The 19,697-nt window shown below is 41.8% G+C and overlaps 2 protein-coding genes across 6 annotated transcripts in view; both read right to left on the bottom strand.

The window, feature by feature from the left end:
* Nucleotides 1-1,740: 1,740 nt before the first annotated feature.
* On the bottom strand, nucleotides 1,741-8,215 carry ZNF639 (zinc finger protein 639). 3 transcript variants are annotated; one of them, XM_027893765.1, is made up of 6 exons: nucleotides 8,198-8,215; nucleotides 7,118-7,219; nucleotides 6,648-6,724; nucleotides 5,670-5,765; nucleotides 4,678-4,818; nucleotides 1,741-4,411 (listed from the first exon to the last, which is right to left on the bottom strand). In XM_027893765.1, exons 3-6 carry the CDS (start codon nucleotides 6,703-6,705, stop codon nucleotides 3,264-3,266), a joined length of 1,443 nt encoding a protein of 480 aa, XP_027749566.1. In that variant the 5' UTR covers nucleotides 6,706-6,724; nucleotides 7,118-7,219; nucleotides 8,198-8,215; the 3' UTR covers nucleotides 1,741-3,263. The 3 variants fall into 3 exon arrangements, with proteins under 3 accessions (XP_027749566.1, XP_027749565.1, XP_027749567.1); XM_027893764.1 differs by lacking the exon at nucleotides 8,198-8,215 and having other exon boundaries at nucleotides 7,118-7,434; XM_027893766.1 differs by lacking the exon at nucleotides 8,198-8,215 and having other exon boundaries at nucleotides 4,684-4,818; nucleotides 7,118-7,432.
* A 10,309-nt stretch (nucleotides 8,216-18,524) lies between these two features.
* The window catches only part of PIK3CA (phosphatidylinositol-4,5-bisphosphate 3-kinase catalytic subunit alpha), a 33,557-nt gene continuing 32,384 nt past the window's right edge, over nucleotides 18,525-19,697 (bottom strand). For 2 of the 3 annotated variants that reach the window (XM_027893749.1, XM_027893748.1), the window contains exon 21: nucleotides 18,759-19,127. In XM_027893749.1, the coding sequence (XP_027749550.1) occupies nucleotides 18,857-19,127 (271 nt within the window). In that variant the 3' untranslated portion in view covers nucleotides 18,759-18,856. Of the gene's footprint in view, nucleotides 19,128-19,697 lie in introns of all 3 variants that reach the window. The other variant, XM_027893746.1, reaches the window with a different exon arrangement.

Below are 19,697 nucleotides of genomic sequence, written 5' to 3'. Positions count from 1 at the left end.
CGCCATCTTGAGCGCGGGCGGGTCGCGAAATGGAGCCGGGCAGAGCGCGGGAAAGAGCGGGATAATCACTCCGGGAAAGAGCGGGATAATCACCCCGGGATCGAGTCCACAGCACCACGGTTTAATCACAGACAGCTTTCATGGGTTAAGGACCACGGGCGATTCATGCATTCGATACAGGAGCATCAGAAAATGAGAACCACAGTGAAAAAAAATCTGTGGCAATAAGCATTGCAGAGACCACATTATTTCGGGATTACTAATTGTAAGTTCTTGCAATAACTTCTGGGATGTAATTTTGTTTTGGAGCCAACAACGCCTCATATGAAAAAGTTCTTTTGCTCAATAACAAAAACAATCCAGGAACCTGAAACACACAGAATCAGACTTACTAAGGTTGGAAAAAAACCCTAAAATTATGGAGTCACGCATCAAACCTAAAGGTTTAAAAGTCTGAAAGATGAAGAATCAAAGGCAAATTTCTCACAAATACAAAACAATTCCCAAAGCAATCTCACGACCTTGCATAGTTTCTGGTCAGAATGCTGTTCCCCACACAGCCAAATCTGCAGGTGCCAGAGAACAACTGGATGGATGTGTTACACCTATTTGTCTCGGAGAAAAATATTCAATACTGGCATACTCCTGGTCACCACAGTTCACTCCTGTCATTCCAGGGAGGAACGAGATGAACTGCCCAAGCTCCACGGTGCCAGGTCCGTGGCAGTGTCAGAGCAGCTGCTCATGTGCTCCCAGGTCACCTCGGCGCAGCAATGTCAGAGCACTCACCTTCCACTTACAGCCCCACCTAAATAAAGCACCCTAAATAAACCCCTTTCCTTTGATGGCAACAACACTCTGTCCTTGGCATGCACAGCCATTCCTTTCAGCCTTCCAACTTCTAGACAGACTCATTACCTATTTTTCCTACTATTTCGTGTCTTCTGTGCTTTAATGCGCTGATCATGTGGAAGCTGTCAGCCTACTTATGTTCCTTTTTAAAACTTTAAAATAGGACAAGTTACTCCTGTGCACTTACATTTACTGATAGATATTAAAAAGAAAATACTAACATCAGTCCCTCATTTAAAAAATCTGAGACGACCTTAGATACATTTCCTATTTAGACACTGTGGTTTAGTTTGAAATGATTTTGCTTCATAACATTCCTATGGGGTACTGTTTTCGTTCCTAGTTTAGAGATTAGAAATAAACCAGCTCAAAGATAGACATGAAGCTATTTAGGAGTCAACACGCCAGTCTGCTGTAGCACAGGGCTCCGTGCCAGAACGAGACACCACCTCTCCTGTTGGGGACACAATGCTGATCTACAAATACACACACTTCTTAAGCCCATTTGTTTTATTTTAGTGTGTTTGTTTGTTTGTTTTTGTTTTGTTTGTTTTGGTTTGGTTTGTTTGTTTTTGGTTTTTTATGCCTTTTTTCCACTTCTTGTCATTGTCCCCTGGAGCAGCTTCTCTCCACAGCTCAACTGCTGTTCCACCTGTGTGCCATCATCGGGAGCAGGGTTTCAAGGGAACCAGCATTTCCCCTCTTAGATACATGAACAAAATTAATATTTCACATAGAAAATAATTCTCACTAATGTTTTGTTAACTATACTATTGCTACCATTTTAGGCCAGTGAGGAAGAATGTGTTCAAAATAGAAAATTAGCAATTCTACCACAGATACTGTCATTCTCTGTACAAGGGACTGATAAAATACAGCAGGACACCCTCAGGTTGCCCTTTTTTAATGACAAAACAGAAGATTTAGTAGTAAATCAGCATTTCAAAGTGACAGAAATGGTCTTGCCTCCTACAACAAAAATATACACTAACTGGTTCATAGACATTCCAGAAATACTTCTCTGGAAACCAGAACTTCCATAAACCGACAACGTTCAGACAATTTTTATCCTTACCTTTAAAAATCCAACGCATAGACTCTTGCACACCTAGAAGCTGGTAACACCAAATCTCACTGACCAAGAAATGTTTTTATACATTAATTATCTCTATACAAAGATTGCATTAGACAATCTTACATTACAAATTTACAATCAATGCAGAAAGAAATGTAAACTCCATCAGTAATTTATGGGTATTTTCACCCTGATAACTATCACAATCTAAGTGACCTCACTCTTTATCTGTACAAGTATCCCCTCAAAAATACAGCTACAGAGTGAACTGTAAAAATTCACTTCCAATGATTACAGTGGCAGGACAGTGTTAACTAATAGAAACAAATATGTGAAATAATTTGAGTGATTAGTAAAAATTTTGTAATGTACCAGTGTTTTAAGCCAGTATATAGAAGTTAAAATGTACAGAATTAAAATAACAGTCTTCAAATTACTAGTGGTGGAAAGCTAATTATAAATATACAGAATTATAGTAATATAGACTACTAGAGGTTTGCTCTATTCAAAGATTGGCGACATACAAAATTTCAGTGAGAGCTAAATTAGACTTTTATGTAAGAAATTCACTTTGTGCATTCTCACCTGGATCACTGCAAATTCCTTTTGCAGTTACTCCTTAGAACATGATCCAATCTCCACACAAGCAATGTGTGTCTCCTCAGTGCATTAGAAGACAGGAACTGAAGGTAAATAAAGGGAATCCTGTAGTACATGGGTGGAAGAGAGGGTTGTTGGATAGAACAATATCAGATAGAACAAAGTGAACAAGGAGGTTGGATGATGTACCTTGAGAAAAAGAGGAGAATTTTAAAAGCTTATCAAGAGTATGAGGTGGGAAATGAAGGCTGGTATGTGAATTTGGAGATGTCCATGCCTGGGAATTTTTGGAACACCCTTATCTTTGGTCGGCTGGTGCAATTTGCTAAACACCAGTGCAGTGACCTGCTGCCACCAAGGGCAACATGAGCTGGATGTGGAACTGGGATCTGTACTGTGTTACTTAGGCAGGGATTTGGTTTTGTACCTTTTTATCAGGAGAGTTGGTCCTGTACGCTAAACATGAAGGAGTGGGATGACCAGAACTGCTATCACACAGCATGCAACTACTCCCACTGTCCCTCCCCCCAAAATCTGGTCCATCACACTGTGAATGTGATTACTCCTACTGAAACCCTTAGACAAGGAAATCGACAACACCAAGTTGTTATGCATGCTTTGCTGATATAAAGATGAAAACACTAGAACTGTACAATATCTGTTAAAACTGTATTTAATTTCCGCGACTAAAAGTTAATTCCAAGTCTAACAAATTGATTACAGGGAAAGAAAGCAATCACACCGTCTCATGTATCTGAAGATGACTTAAAAGATCTTTTTCATTCCCAAACCTCATTAAACAATCAGTACATTTATGAGGCAAATCTGCTGAATGCCTGAAATCCAAATGAGTTTTAAGGTCTTCAATCTGTCCTGTTGAATATTCACAGTACTGACACAAATAAATCCCTTCAGATAAATGAGAGCTCAGGTGCTTGCAATACTCCAACATACCTGAAAATCCCTTCCCACAGTCATCACAAACATGAGGGAATATTTTAGTATGCTCAATAGCTACGTGCCTGTTGACGTTCGTGTGCAGCCTGCTCCTAAAGCCACACACCTGGCACACAAAGAAGTTTTTGCACTTGTCAAAACTGATTTTGTTGATGAGGCTGTACTGCCCACGCTCCTTGTTGTGGTAGCTGTCGCTCAGCTCTATCAGCCGACAGGCGTGCTCGTTCACCACGTGGCTGTGCAGATCCTCGGGGTCGTTGGTCTCGTGCTCGCAGAACTGGCACAGGTACTGCTCGTCACAGCTGTGCTCCTGGAAGTGCAGGTACAGCTCGCTGCTGGACGAGAACTGCACATCACACTGCTCGCACCAGTACAGGTGGTCGTTGAAGTGAGTGTCTGCTATGTGCTGACTCAGGTTCTCAAAGATCACCGTTTTGTAATTGCAGTATTTACAGATGTACGGGTCCTCCTCGTGCAGTTTGACGTGCTCGATGAGCTGCACTTTGCTGGAGAAGCTTTCTTTACAAACTTTGCAGACGTGAGTGTCTGTGCACGTCTTATGCTTCAGGATCATGTGCTGCTTTAAATCAGAGAAGTACTTGCTGTTGAACTCACAGAGCTCACACTTGTACAAGCCGCTGCTGTTGGCTCTCAGCAGGGGCCACTTCTGTTGAGCTGTGATATTCAAAGCCTGATTCTTCTCAAAGATTTTACAGGTCTCCAAGGGGATTTCCTCCAGGTCCTCAGCCTCCAGCTTCTCAGGTGACACAGTCTGTGTTTCTATATCGTGAACTTCTACAGCATTCACTTCTGTTGTAGAAATTTCTACAGTTTGGATATCCAGAGGTTTCTCTTCTTCTGTGGGGCTGTCACTGAATATAGGTGAGTCACACAAGTCTCTGCACATTCCATTGTTAGTACCTTTATCTGCAGGGGTAAATACATAACAAAAGGTTGAAAAAATCTCACAGCAGAAGACCTGGGTCTATATTTAGCTTTTCAGTCATTTGCAGCTTACAAATGCAAAAAGCAGTTATTTTTTGTCCTGCCAGACTATGCTGTATGTTCAGCTAACAAAGAAATACCAGAAACTACAAATCCCTCCCGTCTTCTGACAAAGCAAAGCAGTTACACTGAAAGCCAGCAGCTGTGCTCTCCCCCTTCCCCAGCACCTCAGCTGCAAACACACTGACCTTTACCTTTATCCTTCCTTTTAGGGTCTGTACAGTGCAGCCCCAGGTTGGAATGTGCCCCACTCCAGTGAGAACTCCCGGCATGCACCGGACTCCCGTCATCATCCGTGTCCAGGCTCTGCACAGGACTGTGGAATCTGCCTGCAAAGGAAAGAGAAGGATTTTCTTGTCATCATTTGTCCATACTAACATCACTGTGATTCCTTGATTTAGTCATACATCTTATTTACTATTTAATTATTCTAGTTGCATAAATTTATCTTAATATACTAAGCAAATCATAACTTACATTTAAAAAATAATAAATACCTTAGAAATTATTTCCATACATGCAGAGGAAAAAAGAACTCAAAAGGTGGCCACTCTGTCTTTAAAATTTCAGCAGAAGACAGTCAGGTCATTGTAATGGAAAAAAACCTTAAAATCCTTAAATGAAACTTTATATTTAAGAGACACTATTAAAAAATATTCTTAAATATTTCTGGACATCACATTTTAAAGTACAATACTTTCTAAGACTTCTGGAGACTTGCTGGGCAAGTTATTAGAGTAAAAAGAAAAATAAATATAATAAAAATCCATCATCGCATTTGCTCTCCTAAACTTCTTGGGTGTTTTAGAAAAAGGCATTTTGTTTTAAACAAGTACAATTCAATGCAACTGCTGGTAAATTTCATCTGAACTCATCAGCTTTACATTACCTAGCTAGTGGATATCTGAAGTAGTTTAACCACACTTATAAACGTAAAATTGAAGGATCTTTCTGTTGTCATTGTTTCTACTTTGAAAACTGTATTTCAATTGTAAAGATTAAACCATACAAAAAATTGTAAAGATTAAACCACCTTCCACCAGTCTAAGGCCTATAAGATCACAACAGTGCTCAGAAATCAGCCTCTATAAATTGTGTATTCTGTTTACTTCTATGAACAGGAGGAGCATGACACACTTACTAAAGAATTGCAAAACACGACCCCAAAATGTAATCTTACCTCTGTTTGTATCTGGCTGTCTCATAGAACAGACACTGTAACAGTGGTCAGAAAAAATTCCACTGTTGTCTATGTATCTGCTTGCACCTGAAGAATCTAAACCAAACCAAACAAACCAAAAGTAAGTTTAAATACTAATACATTGATACAGCTTCAGTCATATTTCATGTTCATCAAAATTCTCTTCACACTTTTACCTGTTGTTTGGGGAGAGTTCTGTGCTCACCTGACAATATTTCTGTTGTGACTCACACATTGCAGCTGCTGCCTGGATGTTTGGACTGTCAGAGACAGTCACTATCAAACTCTGCTCCCACTGAGGAGTGACAGGAGCACAGTCCATTCAGTGCTGAACACTTCTGGATATCCCCATCCCACTTTTACAAAATTCCTGCCCGCTGTGTATCAGCACAATCACCTTCATTTGTAGCTTGAGCCAGTTTCCCCATTTGCAGGGAGTACGGAACAAAACTGTTCAGGTGCACTGGCACTGATCTCTTCTCTGGGGTGACCAGTGACAGGACTCAAGGGAATAGCCTGAAGTTGTCCTAGGGGAGGTTTATGTTGGTTGTTAGAAAACGGTTCTTCCCCCAGAGGGTGGCTGGGCACTAGAACAGGCTCCCCAGGGCAGTGGTCACAGCCCCCACGCTTGACGGGAGTTCAAGGAGTGTTTGGATGACACTCTCAGGCACATGGTGTGACTCCTGGGCTGTTCCTGTGCAGGGCTAAGAGTTGGATTCGATGGACCCTTGTGGGTCTCTTCCAACTCAGCATATTCTGCCATCCTGTGACTCAGAGTAACCCAACAAGGGAGCCCACGGAGTGGGTGCTTGGTACATTTGAGCTAAAACTTCTTATCCACCATCTGTGTCACTAATTTTCCATGTATTAGCACACGTGGTCCCTCTCATAAAGTTATTATTCTGAGAAAAAAGACAAACTTTAGTCAAGCGTACGTAACTCAAGCTCTAGACTGACCTGAGTACCGAGAAGGATGTAGAGTCTTCCTTTTCCTCTTTTTAGGATGTTCGTTCATTTTGAACAGTGTGAATCAACTGTAAAGTAACAACATTCAAGAATTAGACTTTTTTGTATCTACTTTATATTTCAGGACCTTATGGAACAATACCAGCATTTTGAAGACCCGCCTATTAAATACAAGAGTTTTTTTCCTACTCCCCTTTCTTGCCCGCCAGCCCATTTTTTTACAGTTAAGAACCCATGAATTGCACACAACTACTGAAGTCCAGTTTCACATTCCTGCCGTGGAACAAAAGAAGGTTCACCATAAAGACAGGCAGGTAGGGACCACACCAACACTCAGAGTCACCTACAAGGAAGGTCGCCAACACCCTGCTGATATTTGTCAGGGACTGAATATTCTGAAGCAGAGCCCTTCAGAAACACATTTTAATGTTTAACATACTAACAAAGTCATGCTCTCTTACCAAATATCCTAGACTTCAGTATCAGGAAGCCGAGCAGCTAAGAAGCTGATAGCTGTACAACTTCCAAAGGTAGGGAATGCATCAGCTCAAGAAGACTTTCACCTATGAAAGAATAGCCTTTTAAACCACTTTAAAACTTGAGCACAAAAGAAAAAAAACCCACAGAATTAGATATAAGTAATACAAAGAATGGACCTATGGAAATTGAAGCTAGAAAGCAACATAAGAAGTCGATAATAATTATGGTTTAGAGCTTCAAAATGAATAAGGTAGATGCACTGGAATATCTTTCCTTTTGTATCAGGTCAGTTGTCTTGTGCTGCACTTGGCAGCTCCTGACAGCAGAAAAATACTTGGAAACAACACAGAAATACTTGAGCTACAGATGGGACCAAACAGTTTTGAAAAAGAAAGGGTCGCAAACACGGAATGTCATGTTGGTTACCGTAATACCAGGGCACTTATGGGCCCAGTATCTTCAGAAGTCAGTGCCATGCACCAGAGGGAAAAGCAGGGAGAAAAGGGCCCTCATCAAGTTAGTGCTGTTCTCACGAGATGAAACAATTTCTCTGAACTAAAATGTTGTTTTAAGGGGGGGGGGGAATCAGTGTTTTTAACATTACATCATAGGCTGAAGTACCAACACCCTCATCGCTTTCTTTGACTGCGAAGGGAAGCAGCGACAGCGCACCGACACGGCAAGTTTCACCGCAGGTAACGCCGCCGAAAAGCTCAACCTCTTCCCCACGGATCGGGCCGTGGAGTGTTCTATTCCTGAGGATCGGGATCCCGCCCCTGAGAAGGGGGACCCTGGCCCCGGGAATAGGGATCCCGCTCCCCCCGGGGTCGCGGCCTGTGCGGAGGCCGCGCGGGGAACCAGGGGCGGGAGCGCGGCCAAGGCTCCGGAGCAGCGGAGCAGCGGAGCAGCGGAGCAGCTGCCGCCGCGGAGGAGCCCCGGGGCAGCCCCGGGAAGGGGCGAGGCTGCGGCCCCGCTCGGAGGGCCTGGCCTGGAGCCGCTGCGGGCCCGGCCGTGACTCACGGCGCACGGGCGGCTCCCCGGGCGCTGCCGCCGGCACTCACCTGCCGCCCGCCCGTCCCGCTGTGCTGTGCTGTGCTCCGCCCGGGCCCGGCCCAGCCCCGCCGGTCCCTGTCCCTGTCCCGTTCCACTCCCGCTCCCGGCCCCGCTCCGGCCCCGCTGCTCCCGCAGCCAAGGAGCGGGAACGGGCGCGTGGCCGCCGCCCGCAGCGCCCCCTGCCGGCCAAGGGCGCCGCCGCACCCCGCCCGTCGCCTCAGCAACGGCGGGAGGGAAGGACGGGACACACACACAAACCAAACCCTTAATTTATAGTTAATTTGTATCTCCATCTGCATCCGATACCACACCGATAATTTAGAGTTCCGTCTGACCAGCGTCAGATGTTCAGGTTTTACACAAGTGAGAGTGTGATGTCGAAGCCAGAGCCTCATAAAAGCTCAAATTTGTTTTTTTTTGTATAAATGTAGATGTCCCTTAGAATTACTGTATAGGGGAATATATATTTTAAAAAAAGGATAGGAAAATAGGAGAATCAATAGAAAGTATATTATAACTATATACAGTACAAGGAAGAGAGATATATACAGTGCAAGGAAGACAAGGAGCTACTGAAGAGGGTTTGGCAGAGGCCACAAAGGTGATGAGGGGTCTGGAGCATCTCTTACTGGGAGAGACTGCAGGAGTTGGGCCTGTTTCACCTGAAGAAGAGAAAACTGAGAGGGGAATCTCATTAATGCACAGAAACATCTCAAAGGCCGGTGCCAAGAAGTGCCAGACCCTTTCCAGTGGTGCCCAGCAACAGGACAAGGAGCAATGGCCATAAACTAAACCACAAGAAGTTCCTCCTCAACATAAGGAAGAACTTTGCTTTGAGGGTGTCAGAGCGCTGCAACAGCTGCCCAGGGAGGTCATGGAGTCTCCTCTCTGGAGACATTCCAAACCCACCTGGACACATTCCTGTGTCACCTGCTCCAGGTGGCCCTGCCTTGGCAGGGGGGTTGGATGAGATGATCTCCAGAGGTTCCTTCCAACCCTAAAGATTCTGTGATTCTGTCATATATATATATATAAAAAAGGGTTTGAAAATTAAAACAGGCAACTCTCCCCTTCTCCCAATTTATAATCACAAAGGAATCTCCCCTTTTGCTCACTTCATCGTGCCATGGAAAAAGGCACCAAGTTGGATTTGTCCACAAAGCAGAACATTTCTAACAGCACCTTACTGTTTTGAAAAATTACTCATTTATGTTGAAGACACAAGGGAGGCCATTGCAGTCACTTATTTCCATGACTTAACACAGCTTATGGAATTTTGCCAGGTATTTCATTCATGGAGTTATTCTGCTCTGGCTTAGCCTGAGTTTACCTAATTTTAAGAACAAGCTTTCAATTAGCAGAGAATCCACAAAATCCCTAATGGTGTTGCTCCACTGATTAGTAAAAATAAATTATACCCTGCTTCTGGCCTCAGTTTTATTCATTAGCTGGCAGGTGAGACTGGACTTACTCTGTCTATGGCCTTTGTTCTGAAGCTGGAAACACGTCTTTAGGGTGATTTGCTTAGAGCCACATGGAAAGAGCTTCATCCCCTGATCACACAAGAGTTCTGGTGTAAGCAGCACGAACAGATCTAAAGGTGTCCCTCTGCTAGCACACTGCTGAGCCCTCAGAAATTAAATAAATGTGGGGTATCTATGATCTTAGCTGAGTTACCAATCAAACAAGATCCTGGCATCCCAGTTCAGTTTGTTCTCTGCTGTTTATTCCAGCCACGGTTGCTGAGGTTTCTCCAGGACAGCTTGTGTTAAAGCTCTCATAAATTGGCTATAGCCACCCAAATGGGTGGATGCCCACATACTTCTCCCTCTATTCACCGAAACGTTTTCCATATAAATATTCCAAAAAAGCACTTTCCGCAGTTCCCAGCGGAGGGCAGTGATGAGAACTTAAAATCCATACTTTGCCAAGGGGAAGGAAAGGAAAGAAAAAAAAAACACAAACCCAAGCCCAATCCTTTGCTTTGAATTCAGTCCTGCTTGGTGAGGCAAACTCTGATGAACCAAAGCACAAAACATCTTCTGTACTTTCTGACTGATTTCTTCTCCACCCAAAGCAGCACAGCCCAACACCACTTATGCCAGATAAAAAGGCTTTCAGTGAAAGAAAAACATCTGAGGAGGATCCCCTTTGAAGCTGCAGATCCAGTTCAAAGTCACAGGCATCAAACAGAGCTATCAATGCTTAGGACAGAAAAGTCTAAATGAGTCTTATTTTCCAAACTACCAAGTGCTTGGGATGTTCAGGCGGTTCTGGGCCAGGTTTTAATCACTGAGAACCAATTCCAACTCGAAATGCAGAAAAGTCCATGTGATATTCGCATCTTTGTTTAAATGGGCAACACAGATGATACTTATTTCAATTAGCAGGGATGTATCTTCTCCAAAATAAGAATGGAGTAAACTCTTTCTTCAGTGAAAGCAGGAAACATAGTTCATGATTATAACCTTTGCTAGAGGTAGATTTTTCAGTGTTTAAAAGGACATATAGGAGGTTACCTGAGGTATCTTGTATAGCATCAGATTTCTTGCTCTTTTGTTACATGGGTTCAGATTTTGGATCAATTTGGAAAGGCAGGATGGAAACCAGACTGATTTCTGAGGGTGAAATCAGGAGGGCTCACTGAGATTCCCATGCTAAAGCAAACTGCCCAGACTGCAAATCTTTCTTCTGTTTCACCAGCATTATTTTGCAACTTTTCCATAATTTTTTCATGTTTTAGGTGTCCAGACCTAGAACTACCACCAAAAAAAAAAGAAAAAAAATCACACCACGGTAATGGCAGCAAAGTCTAAAATTCGCATTTAAAACCATCCAGCTGAAACATTTAAATAATATCTGCTCTCTTATCACAACTTTTTACAGCCCACATCTAAAACTAGAATAAAATTACTTATTTTGAGGATCAATGTGTGCAGGAGCAAATGCCCTGTGCAATCTGGGACTTCCCACCCACAAATAATGCAAACTCTGCTTCTGTTCCTCATCATCATTAACTGATGTGCGCAATTCCCATCTCCTTTCTTCCCAGCCTTTTTCGAAGGCAGAGCTGCAACACCCAATCACACCCCAAGGCTGAAGATTCCTTAAATTCTCACTTCAGAATTCACAAGTGTACCAACCATATCATTTTAATTTAGTTGTTAGTATATACATTAACACTCAAAAGTGTGATAAAAACCAAACAAAAGTAGGTTTTTTTTTTAATAAACAGCATGATACAGACCGCGAAGATAAATAAAAAGCAGACTTTTTACAGTTTCCCATGAACATAACTACAATAAGTATCATAGGCCAAACTTTTGTTACTTGAGTAGCACAGCAGAAGGGGTAAGAAAGGGTTTGTGGTTTTGTTTTTTTTTAATTTAAAGTACTGCAAGACTATTCTCAGTATGACAACACATGCATCTTTGCTGCATCTTAAATACTTTTTGGCCCATTATTACTAAAAATGTCTTGCTTTCTACCTACTTTACCACAGACCTTCATCACAGAATGACACACACATGGCAACACCCCCCCACCCTCCCCCCACCCCCAGTAGTGGTTATTTCAAAGGTAATTGTCTCATTTTAAAAAGATATTTCAAGCACAGGGAGGTGTTTATGCTCTCCTTTTGATGCAGACATGTAACTGGCTGCCAGCTGCAATGAAGTTACGTAGAAGCATCAAGAGGTGACGCCCTCCTGGGCTCTATTTACCCAAAATGCCAACAGGATCCTGGACTGCCTTTGGCACAGCAGGTCCAGGGAGTTGAGCCTTCATCCTGCCCCTCTGCTCAGCACTGGTGAGGCCACACCTCGAGGACTGGGGTCCCCAGGACCACCAGCCTGACATGGATGTGCTGGAATGGGTCCGTGAAGGGCTATAAAGATGATGGATGGGAAATGAGGCTGAAAGAGCTGGGATTGTTTATCCTGGTCAAAGGGAAAGCTCAGGAGGCATCTTGTCAATGCACATAAATACTTGATGGAGAGGAGTAAAGACAGGCAAGGCTCTTCTCAGTGCTGCCCACTGAAAGGGCAGCAGGCAATGAAACAGAAGATATTTCATATCAATATTAAGGGAAAAAAAATTGACTGCGGATTCTTCTTTCTTGGATGGGCTCTAAAACCAGCTGGGTGATATCCTGGGCAATCTGCTCTAGAGCTGACCTTGCCTCAAACAGGGTGGCTGGGGTAAATTATCTCCAAAGCTCTTTGCCAACCTCAGCGATTCTGTGAAAATTCCGCAATTGTGGTTTGCAATGACAACAGTACTTTCAAAATTTCAGGCCTGAGAATCCAGGACATCGGACTGCAGCCATATATTTTTAAAATCCTTTTCTCCATCAGGGAAGTAGATTTTGATAAGTGAATGTAGATATTCACAGATAGAACTTGAAGAGGTGTGAGGGGGCAAGGAGAACGGATGATACTCCCAGATGATGAATTACACATTTATCTTCACAAGAGAAGATGAAGAATTTGGACCACAGACACTGTAAGACAAGAGGATTAATCTATTCCTTTTCTTTCCCCAGCCCCAAATGAAACAGTGAGACAACTTTGGACAGCCTGGGGCAGTTGATAATTCAGGATATAGAATGCTATTAATAGAGCCTGAAAATAGATTAAAAGTAGCTGAAGAGACAAGGCAGAATGAGATTGCAACTATTGGGAATCTGGGATTGCAACTATTGGGAATCTGGCAACAGAATTTCAGAAAAAAATCAAGACAGAACAGTGTATTTTTTGCTTTCCTTATGCCAAAGGAATATTGCATCAGATACAGAAGTGACAGTAAGGACACTTAAGACACACTTAGGCAAACCAGTGGGGACACCAGCTTCCAAGTACAGGCAGAGCATTGCTTCAACTGATCTCTTACAAACATTGTATGATGTTGTTATGCTATGGACATGTCCTTTTTTAGGGGAGAAGGGTGTTGGAGAATGAAGGGAAGAGACAGAGGGATTCACCTCTGGCTTAGAGTCAGGGGTGCTCACATAACAAGACCTCAAGCTTTTCAGTCTGTCTCATAAAGCTCAGAAGTCAAGAATACCCTGCTGACAACTAAGAACAATGATTTTTCCTGAGTGTGGGTTCAACAAGTCCGTAGGATATGAAAGAGTAAGAAGAGGAAACATTTGAACTGGTAAGCAACAAAAATCCTGAAAGTCTCAAGAATGAAACAAACTACAGACAAGGTTACGGTAGATTTGGAGGGGAAAGGCTAGTTAATAGAGACTATTTAAAAAGTAAAATTGTAAAGTGTTTAACTGGGCTGCTAGTAAACATTCCTCTCCTTATGAGAACACCTTTCATACTGAATCCTAAGAATAACTCATCTGGAACTCTAATATACATGTAGTCTAAGTCTGACTTCATGTGCTGTTATGAATCCAGAGCGATTCTGATGAAGTCAGTGTTGTATCAGCATAAAGGGAAATCAGAATTTCTCAGAGAGCAGAGCACCTATAGGTTTGGTCAGCGAATGCAGGTAGAGAACTTCTATAGCCAGTTTCCACTTGGCTTCTCTTCATTAACACAGATGTAAAAAAATAAAACTAAACAGAAAAAAAAACCCCAAACCAACACCAGCTGCAGGGGTGGTGAGCTACACATCATTTTGGACAGATAGAGCCTCACCTAAACTGAGACAACTTTTAGCACAAAATAAAAAGATGATACAAATTCATTATTTGTATGAAACATGTATTGCAAAATTAAATTGGGATTCAACAATCTGCAACAACATCCACAGCTATATAGTATTAAAAAAAAAAAAAACCAAAAACAAAACAAGTGTGGTTCTTCCATTCAAGTAAAACTAAAACGAGAGGAAAAGATTTAAAAAAGAAAATCTCAGAAGCAGCAAGTTACAATTCTTTCTGTAATACCACACCATTTTCATTAACTTGAAGCATTTTCAAGATGTCAAAGACATCAACAAAATAGTAATTTCAAGTGGCTTTTCTAATATTTGTTTTTTGAATGGGTCCAGCCCAAGTCTGCAACCTGTGCAGACATGCAAAACAGGAGGAATTCATAATTACTACTGAGAACAGACGCTGGAACATGTCAGTTATATAATGACAAAGCAAAGAAAATACCTTCAAATTGTCAACAAATGTGGGCTACTGACCACTGAAGGGCATTTCATATTTTACATAAAAAGGGAAGTTGGCATAAAACCCCACAAACAACTTGCCAAACCACCACCAGCAGGGTCATCACATACAAAGTTCTTACAGACTTGGTAATTTCTACATTGTCCTTAATATGCAGGCTCATATCTTCTCCACGAGATGCCAAAACACTTACAATTTTGGTTTTATTTAAATTCCTTTTTTTTAAATTTTAAAACTTATACTGAAAATGTTTCACCTATGAAAAAAACTACTAATGCACCCTTTCAGAACAGAGAAGTATGTGTACATAAAGTCAGTACAGGTGCTTTTTCTGCTACTTTTAAGAAAGTAAAGAATGTAATTCCAAGTAAAACTAAGCAGCAGCAGCAGCCTGTTCTGTCATTAAATCAAACACAGTTTCACAGTTGAAAAAGTTACTCGCTTTAAATCTGTGTTTCCATAGAACTCCATTTCCTAATTGTTTTGTGACAAAACACATGGCCCAGTCCTGGGCTCCTTGCTCTGCCAGTCTTACAATGAAGTTCTGCACGAGCAAGGTGTTCAGATTCAATTCAGTCTCAAAACAAACCACTTTAGTGTTTTGTGCAGCTGATTCCCAGAACAAAGGGAACATTTTCAAATCTCCATGAGGTGGGAATAGATTAAAAAAAGGCCAAATTTCAAGCTATCTTTGTAAAAATCTAGAGCTCAGTGGCAAGTGCTTTCATGGTCTGTAAGCAGATCTTATTTCTGCTACTGTGAGCAGATGACATCCTCTCATTTACAGCAGAGTAAGCAAACAGAACCTCCACTATCTGCAGTGAAGTTACATCAGCACAGAATGGGCGTAACAGGACACAGTAATTAGGGTTGAACACTTTGAGAAAAGGATTTGTTTTTTTCCTGAAACACCAGCAGAATATTTTTCAAATGTCCATCCTGGTTATGATAAGAACTGCTTAAAGCCCATGAGTTTCCCTTACTTTTTAAAAAAACTTTTATTTAAATTTTTGGTAATTATCCTGAATTGTATTATGTCTGCATCCCTATGAAGTTTCCTTTCTTTCACTATTTGATTCTCCTAATAACTTCTACAGCTTATGCACAACGTTTAATTGCAGTAATTTTTGGAAACAGAGCCTGACTCCTCATACCTCTGTCTGGGCAAAAAGGGTGCAGAACACTGTGTGCTTGAACTGAAAGACACTTATATTTACAGAAGTAAAGGGCTAGGAAGGGGCAAAGTACAAAGAAAGTTGGGCTCATAACATCCAATAAATTTGAGTTGATCTTTTCATCCAGGCTGGAAAAAGCTGACCATCTCTTAGATAAACGAGGTAAAGCATTGTTTCAACACCAGATAAATAAGGATAATATAGCACCTAATGTGACATCTGTGCAACAGGTTTACTCAGTTAAAATAAGAGAAGACAGCCAACAGGGTTTCAGATTTGGTGAACTAAACTTTAACTGAAACTAAAGCATGTTTTAAGAGCTAAACCATTAGTGTGTGTTGACTGCAAAGTAATAGATGCAAGGGTAACTTTGCTCTAGAAAGTACAACCAAGGTTAGCAGGAGTTAAAATATTCATATGAACAAAAAGGAATATGTAACAGTCAATAAAAAGAGTAATGGGAAGTCTATTGGACTACTCCAAAATATTTAGTAGAGCTAAGGAAATACAACTTCACATTTCCCATACTATTCTCGGAGCTTCTGTAGCGTTCACAAACCCAGGTTTTCCCCCACAACATCAAGAGTCCTTGTGTGCAGTAATCAGCTGCAGGATCCTGACTGTGAAAGTGTCCTGAAACACCACAGCCTTGGCTTTACAATCCCCAAAGTCTTTCATAATGTAATTGATTGCACGTTTTTAATATATTACAATTTGCCTAATGAAGCCAACCACTCATTACCTCATCAGTACAGCCTGCACAAAGTACAGTCTATTATATACTTATATTCTAATCTAACACCAACTGCCAGCATATTTTATATTACACGTGGTATTGCACTTTCTGAGTGGCACCTCGGTGCGTGTTTGTAAGTGAACGAGCTGAACCCCCGAAAGCCCCAAACCTTTGGAATTCGCTCCAAGTGCTGCCAATCTAGCAAGTTTAAAATGTTAGGGTGAACATCACCCACAGAATTATGGGCTTCACTAATTAGAAAAACCCCTTTAATAATGAGAAAAACAGTCCTATCTGAAGTTGTGCATAAGGGCAATCTGAAATCCTCGGTACTCTGAACAGTTTCAAAAAGTGGTGCCAAATTCATTAATTGCACACGTAATTGTGTTAAAGGACAACAACTAGATTTACAAATATATATTACACACAGGCACGAAACAGACAAAGCTATAAAATGTTTGGTAACTCCACATGCTTTGAGCTAGCCAACATATCTGCTGCATGTTGAACTGCTTATTATTGATGATATTGAAAATCTAAATTGCTATTTCTGATGTATCTTACTGGATTCAACAACCACTTCCAAAGGAGGAAGAAAGAGGAGAAATGGTAGACCCAAAAATGGAGGGTTTAAATGTACTTTCTTTGAATAGCCAGCATATCTGTAATGTGAAGAGTGATTCCCCAAATTTTTTTAACAGACTTAGGCCAAGTTTACCTCTGGCATTAGTGGGTGTATCCCCCACTACTTCACTGGTACTTGTGTCCTCTTTCACTAGGGCTGAATTTGGTCCTAGGAGTATATCTGGTAACCTTAAGTGACATTAATGAAAACGGGAGTCTTGGACAGATAGAACTGGGCTGCAAAATTAAAAGAGTGAATATGGGACAAATCATGTAAATAAAGAATATATATTAATAATAGTTCCTATTATATAAATAGCCTTTATAAAAAAATAATCTTTCAATAATTTTAATAACTCACCTTTCTTTAGGTTCTGGAAAACATGTATGAAAAAAATCTATTCAGTTCAAGTTAGATTAAAGCAAACCTAAGATGAACACTACAGCTCTCTGTTGCACTAAACCCAATTCTGACCATTCAATTTCCTGGTTAGTCAGTTTTTGGGGATGATAGGGAGTTTCTTTGTGAAGGTATGAATTGCACCCCTAGAAATACTGAGCAGAAGAAACACCATACTGAGTGGGCCTATTTCCTACTGCTTTCAGAAACTGTGCAGATGACGGACCCAGAAATCAAAGGGTCACCTGAACCCCGCAAATGTTAATGCCTCTGAGCACATTTAAAAGGCACTGTCCTCTCACTATTGTTTTCAGATCTTTGAGCTTAAAACTCCTTCTCTTCAAACTATGCTGCATTTAAGTATTTGCTACCACTTGAATTCTGTTTCCACTCTTCTTGATCCAGCATGGTCTCTACCATGCTGTACCAGATCTAAGATAATAACTGATGGACTCTTATGTTCATGCTAGAACTATTTTCTTTTTCCTGTCAAATGAAAAAAGGAAACATTCTTCCAAGTTTACCTTTTTGGGCTTAAGGCATAACATGAATCATAGAATCATACAATATGCTGAGCTGGAAGGGACCCACAAGGATCATCAATTCCAACTCCTGGCTCTGCACAGGACACTCCAAGAGTCACACCATGTGCCTGAGAACGTTGTCCAAATGCTTCTTGAACTCTGTCAGGCTTGGTGCTGAGACCACTTCCCTGGGTAGCCCAACCACTCCTTATGTGAAAAACCTTTTCCTGATATCCAACTTAAACCTCCCCTGACTCAGCTTCATGCCATTTCCTCGAGTCCTGTCACTGGTCACCACAGAGCAGAGATCAGTTCCTGTCCCTCTCCCCCTCACGAGGAAGTTGTAACTGCAATGAGGTCTCCCCTCAGTCTCCTCTTCTCCAGGCTGAACAAACCAAGTGACCTCAGCTGCTCCTCACACGGCTTCCCCTCCAGACCCTTTACCATCTTCATGGCCCTCCTTTGGAAGCTTGCTAACAGCTTAATGTCTTTTTTTATACTGTAGTGCCCCAAACTGCACGCAGAACTCAAGGTGAGGCCGCCCCAGTGCAGAGCAGAGCAGGACAATCCACTCCCACAACCGGCTGGCGATGCTTTTCCTGATGCCCCCCAGGACACGGTCGGCCCTCCTGGCTGCCAGGGCACTGCTGACTCATATCCAACTTGCCATCGACCAGGACCCTCAGGTCCCTTTCCACAGCTGCTCTCCAGCCTCATTCCCCAGTCTTTACACACAGCCAGGGTTGCCCTGTCCCAGGTGCAGAATCTGGCACTTGCCCTTGTTAAAAACTTCACACAGTTGGTGATCGCCCACCTCTCTAATTTGTCGAGGTCTCTCTGCACACATCATACTAAAGCTTAATTTTTGAAGTGTACAATTTTAGTGCTATCTGAAACCCTGTTTTACATTATTTTCCGACAGTCGTCTGAACAATTAATCTCTTTTCTTGGCATAAATTCTAGTGTTGTTCATGGTTTGTGCAATTCCTATGCAACCAGTCTTTGCTGCTAACGGGTATTAACAGTGCAGTACCCACAAAGCTGGGTATCAGTTCTCGTTTTCTCTGCTGTCTGTTCAGTTCAAAGCATGTTGCTTTATTGTGTGGAAGATCCAGTCCATTTTTGTTGTCCAGCCACCATGGTGAGCATCATTCATCTGCTTCATGAAGTACTCCAGAGCCTCCTGCTCAGTTTTGTCCAATGCAAGGGTCTTTCGAATGTAAGCAATGTCATCAAAGGACTGCAGTTCTGGCATTCCTGAGCCAAGCATCATGGAGAAAAGGTTGATGAAGAGATTGGCATGCTGCCGAATTGCTAGGTAAGCCTTATAGCACATCTCCTGAAACCTGGAAGAGATCAGGGGGAAAAAAACCTCAGTGTATTTCCCTACGAGGTGCATGTTAAATTCTTCACCTCCAAAACAGTTTTCAGGTAACCAGACCTCCTCTTCCTACTCAGTTTATCTTCATCTGTGTAAGAATTAGTTGCTCCTCAGATACTCTGAAGAATACACTGAAAACAGGGGCGTTTGCCGTATAACATTGGATCAGAAATGCACATTTATGCTGAAATCATTAACTTAAGTCAGGTTAAAGGGAAAAAATGCAAAAAAGGCTTCACTGCAGCATTCAGACAGACACTGTAATTCAAAATCTGTCTTCCCCTGCCCTCAACATAATGATATAAAGGTTAAAATTGAAACCTCTCAAAGACTGGATTGCTGGAAAGAGATATTAAGAATGATTACAGCAACTATTATTATTATTATTATTATTATTATTATTATTATTATTATTTTATTCCTTTCTCAGCAGGTCATAAACTACTACGCAGGCCATCTGAAGAGCTGGTATCACAGCAGCTGTAGGAGGGAGAAGTACGGCTGAGTGACCAGCAAGGCCCTGATGCATGTAACA

This window comes from Empidonax traillii, unplaced genomic scaffold (assembly GCF_003031625.1).
Source record: "Empidonax traillii isolate 1590-97213 ecotype Southwest subspecies unplaced genomic scaffold, ASM303162v1 scaffold405:size801240, whole genome shotgun sequence".
In the NCBI taxonomy this organism is placed as follows: Eukaryota; Metazoa; Chordata; class Aves; order Passeriformes; family Tyrannidae; genus Empidonax; species Empidonax traillii.
Note: the sequence above shows the minus strand (reverse complement) of the source record. Positions and strands in the feature narration are given on the sequence as shown.

Coding starts and splice junctions, on each gene's coding strand:
- ZNF639 (XM_027893765.1), bottom strand. CDS start 6,705: ATGAACGAACATCCTAAAAAGAGGAAAAGGAAGACTCTACATCCTTCT. Junction 5,766..6,647: donor ACATCCTTCTCGGTACTCAG/GTCAGTCTAGAG, acceptor GGTTTGGTTTAG/ATTCTTCAGGTGCAAGCAGA. Junction 4,412..4,677: donor AAGGAAGGATAAAGGTAAAG/GTCAGTGTGTTT, acceptor TTACCCCTGCAG/ATAAAGGTACTAACAATGGA.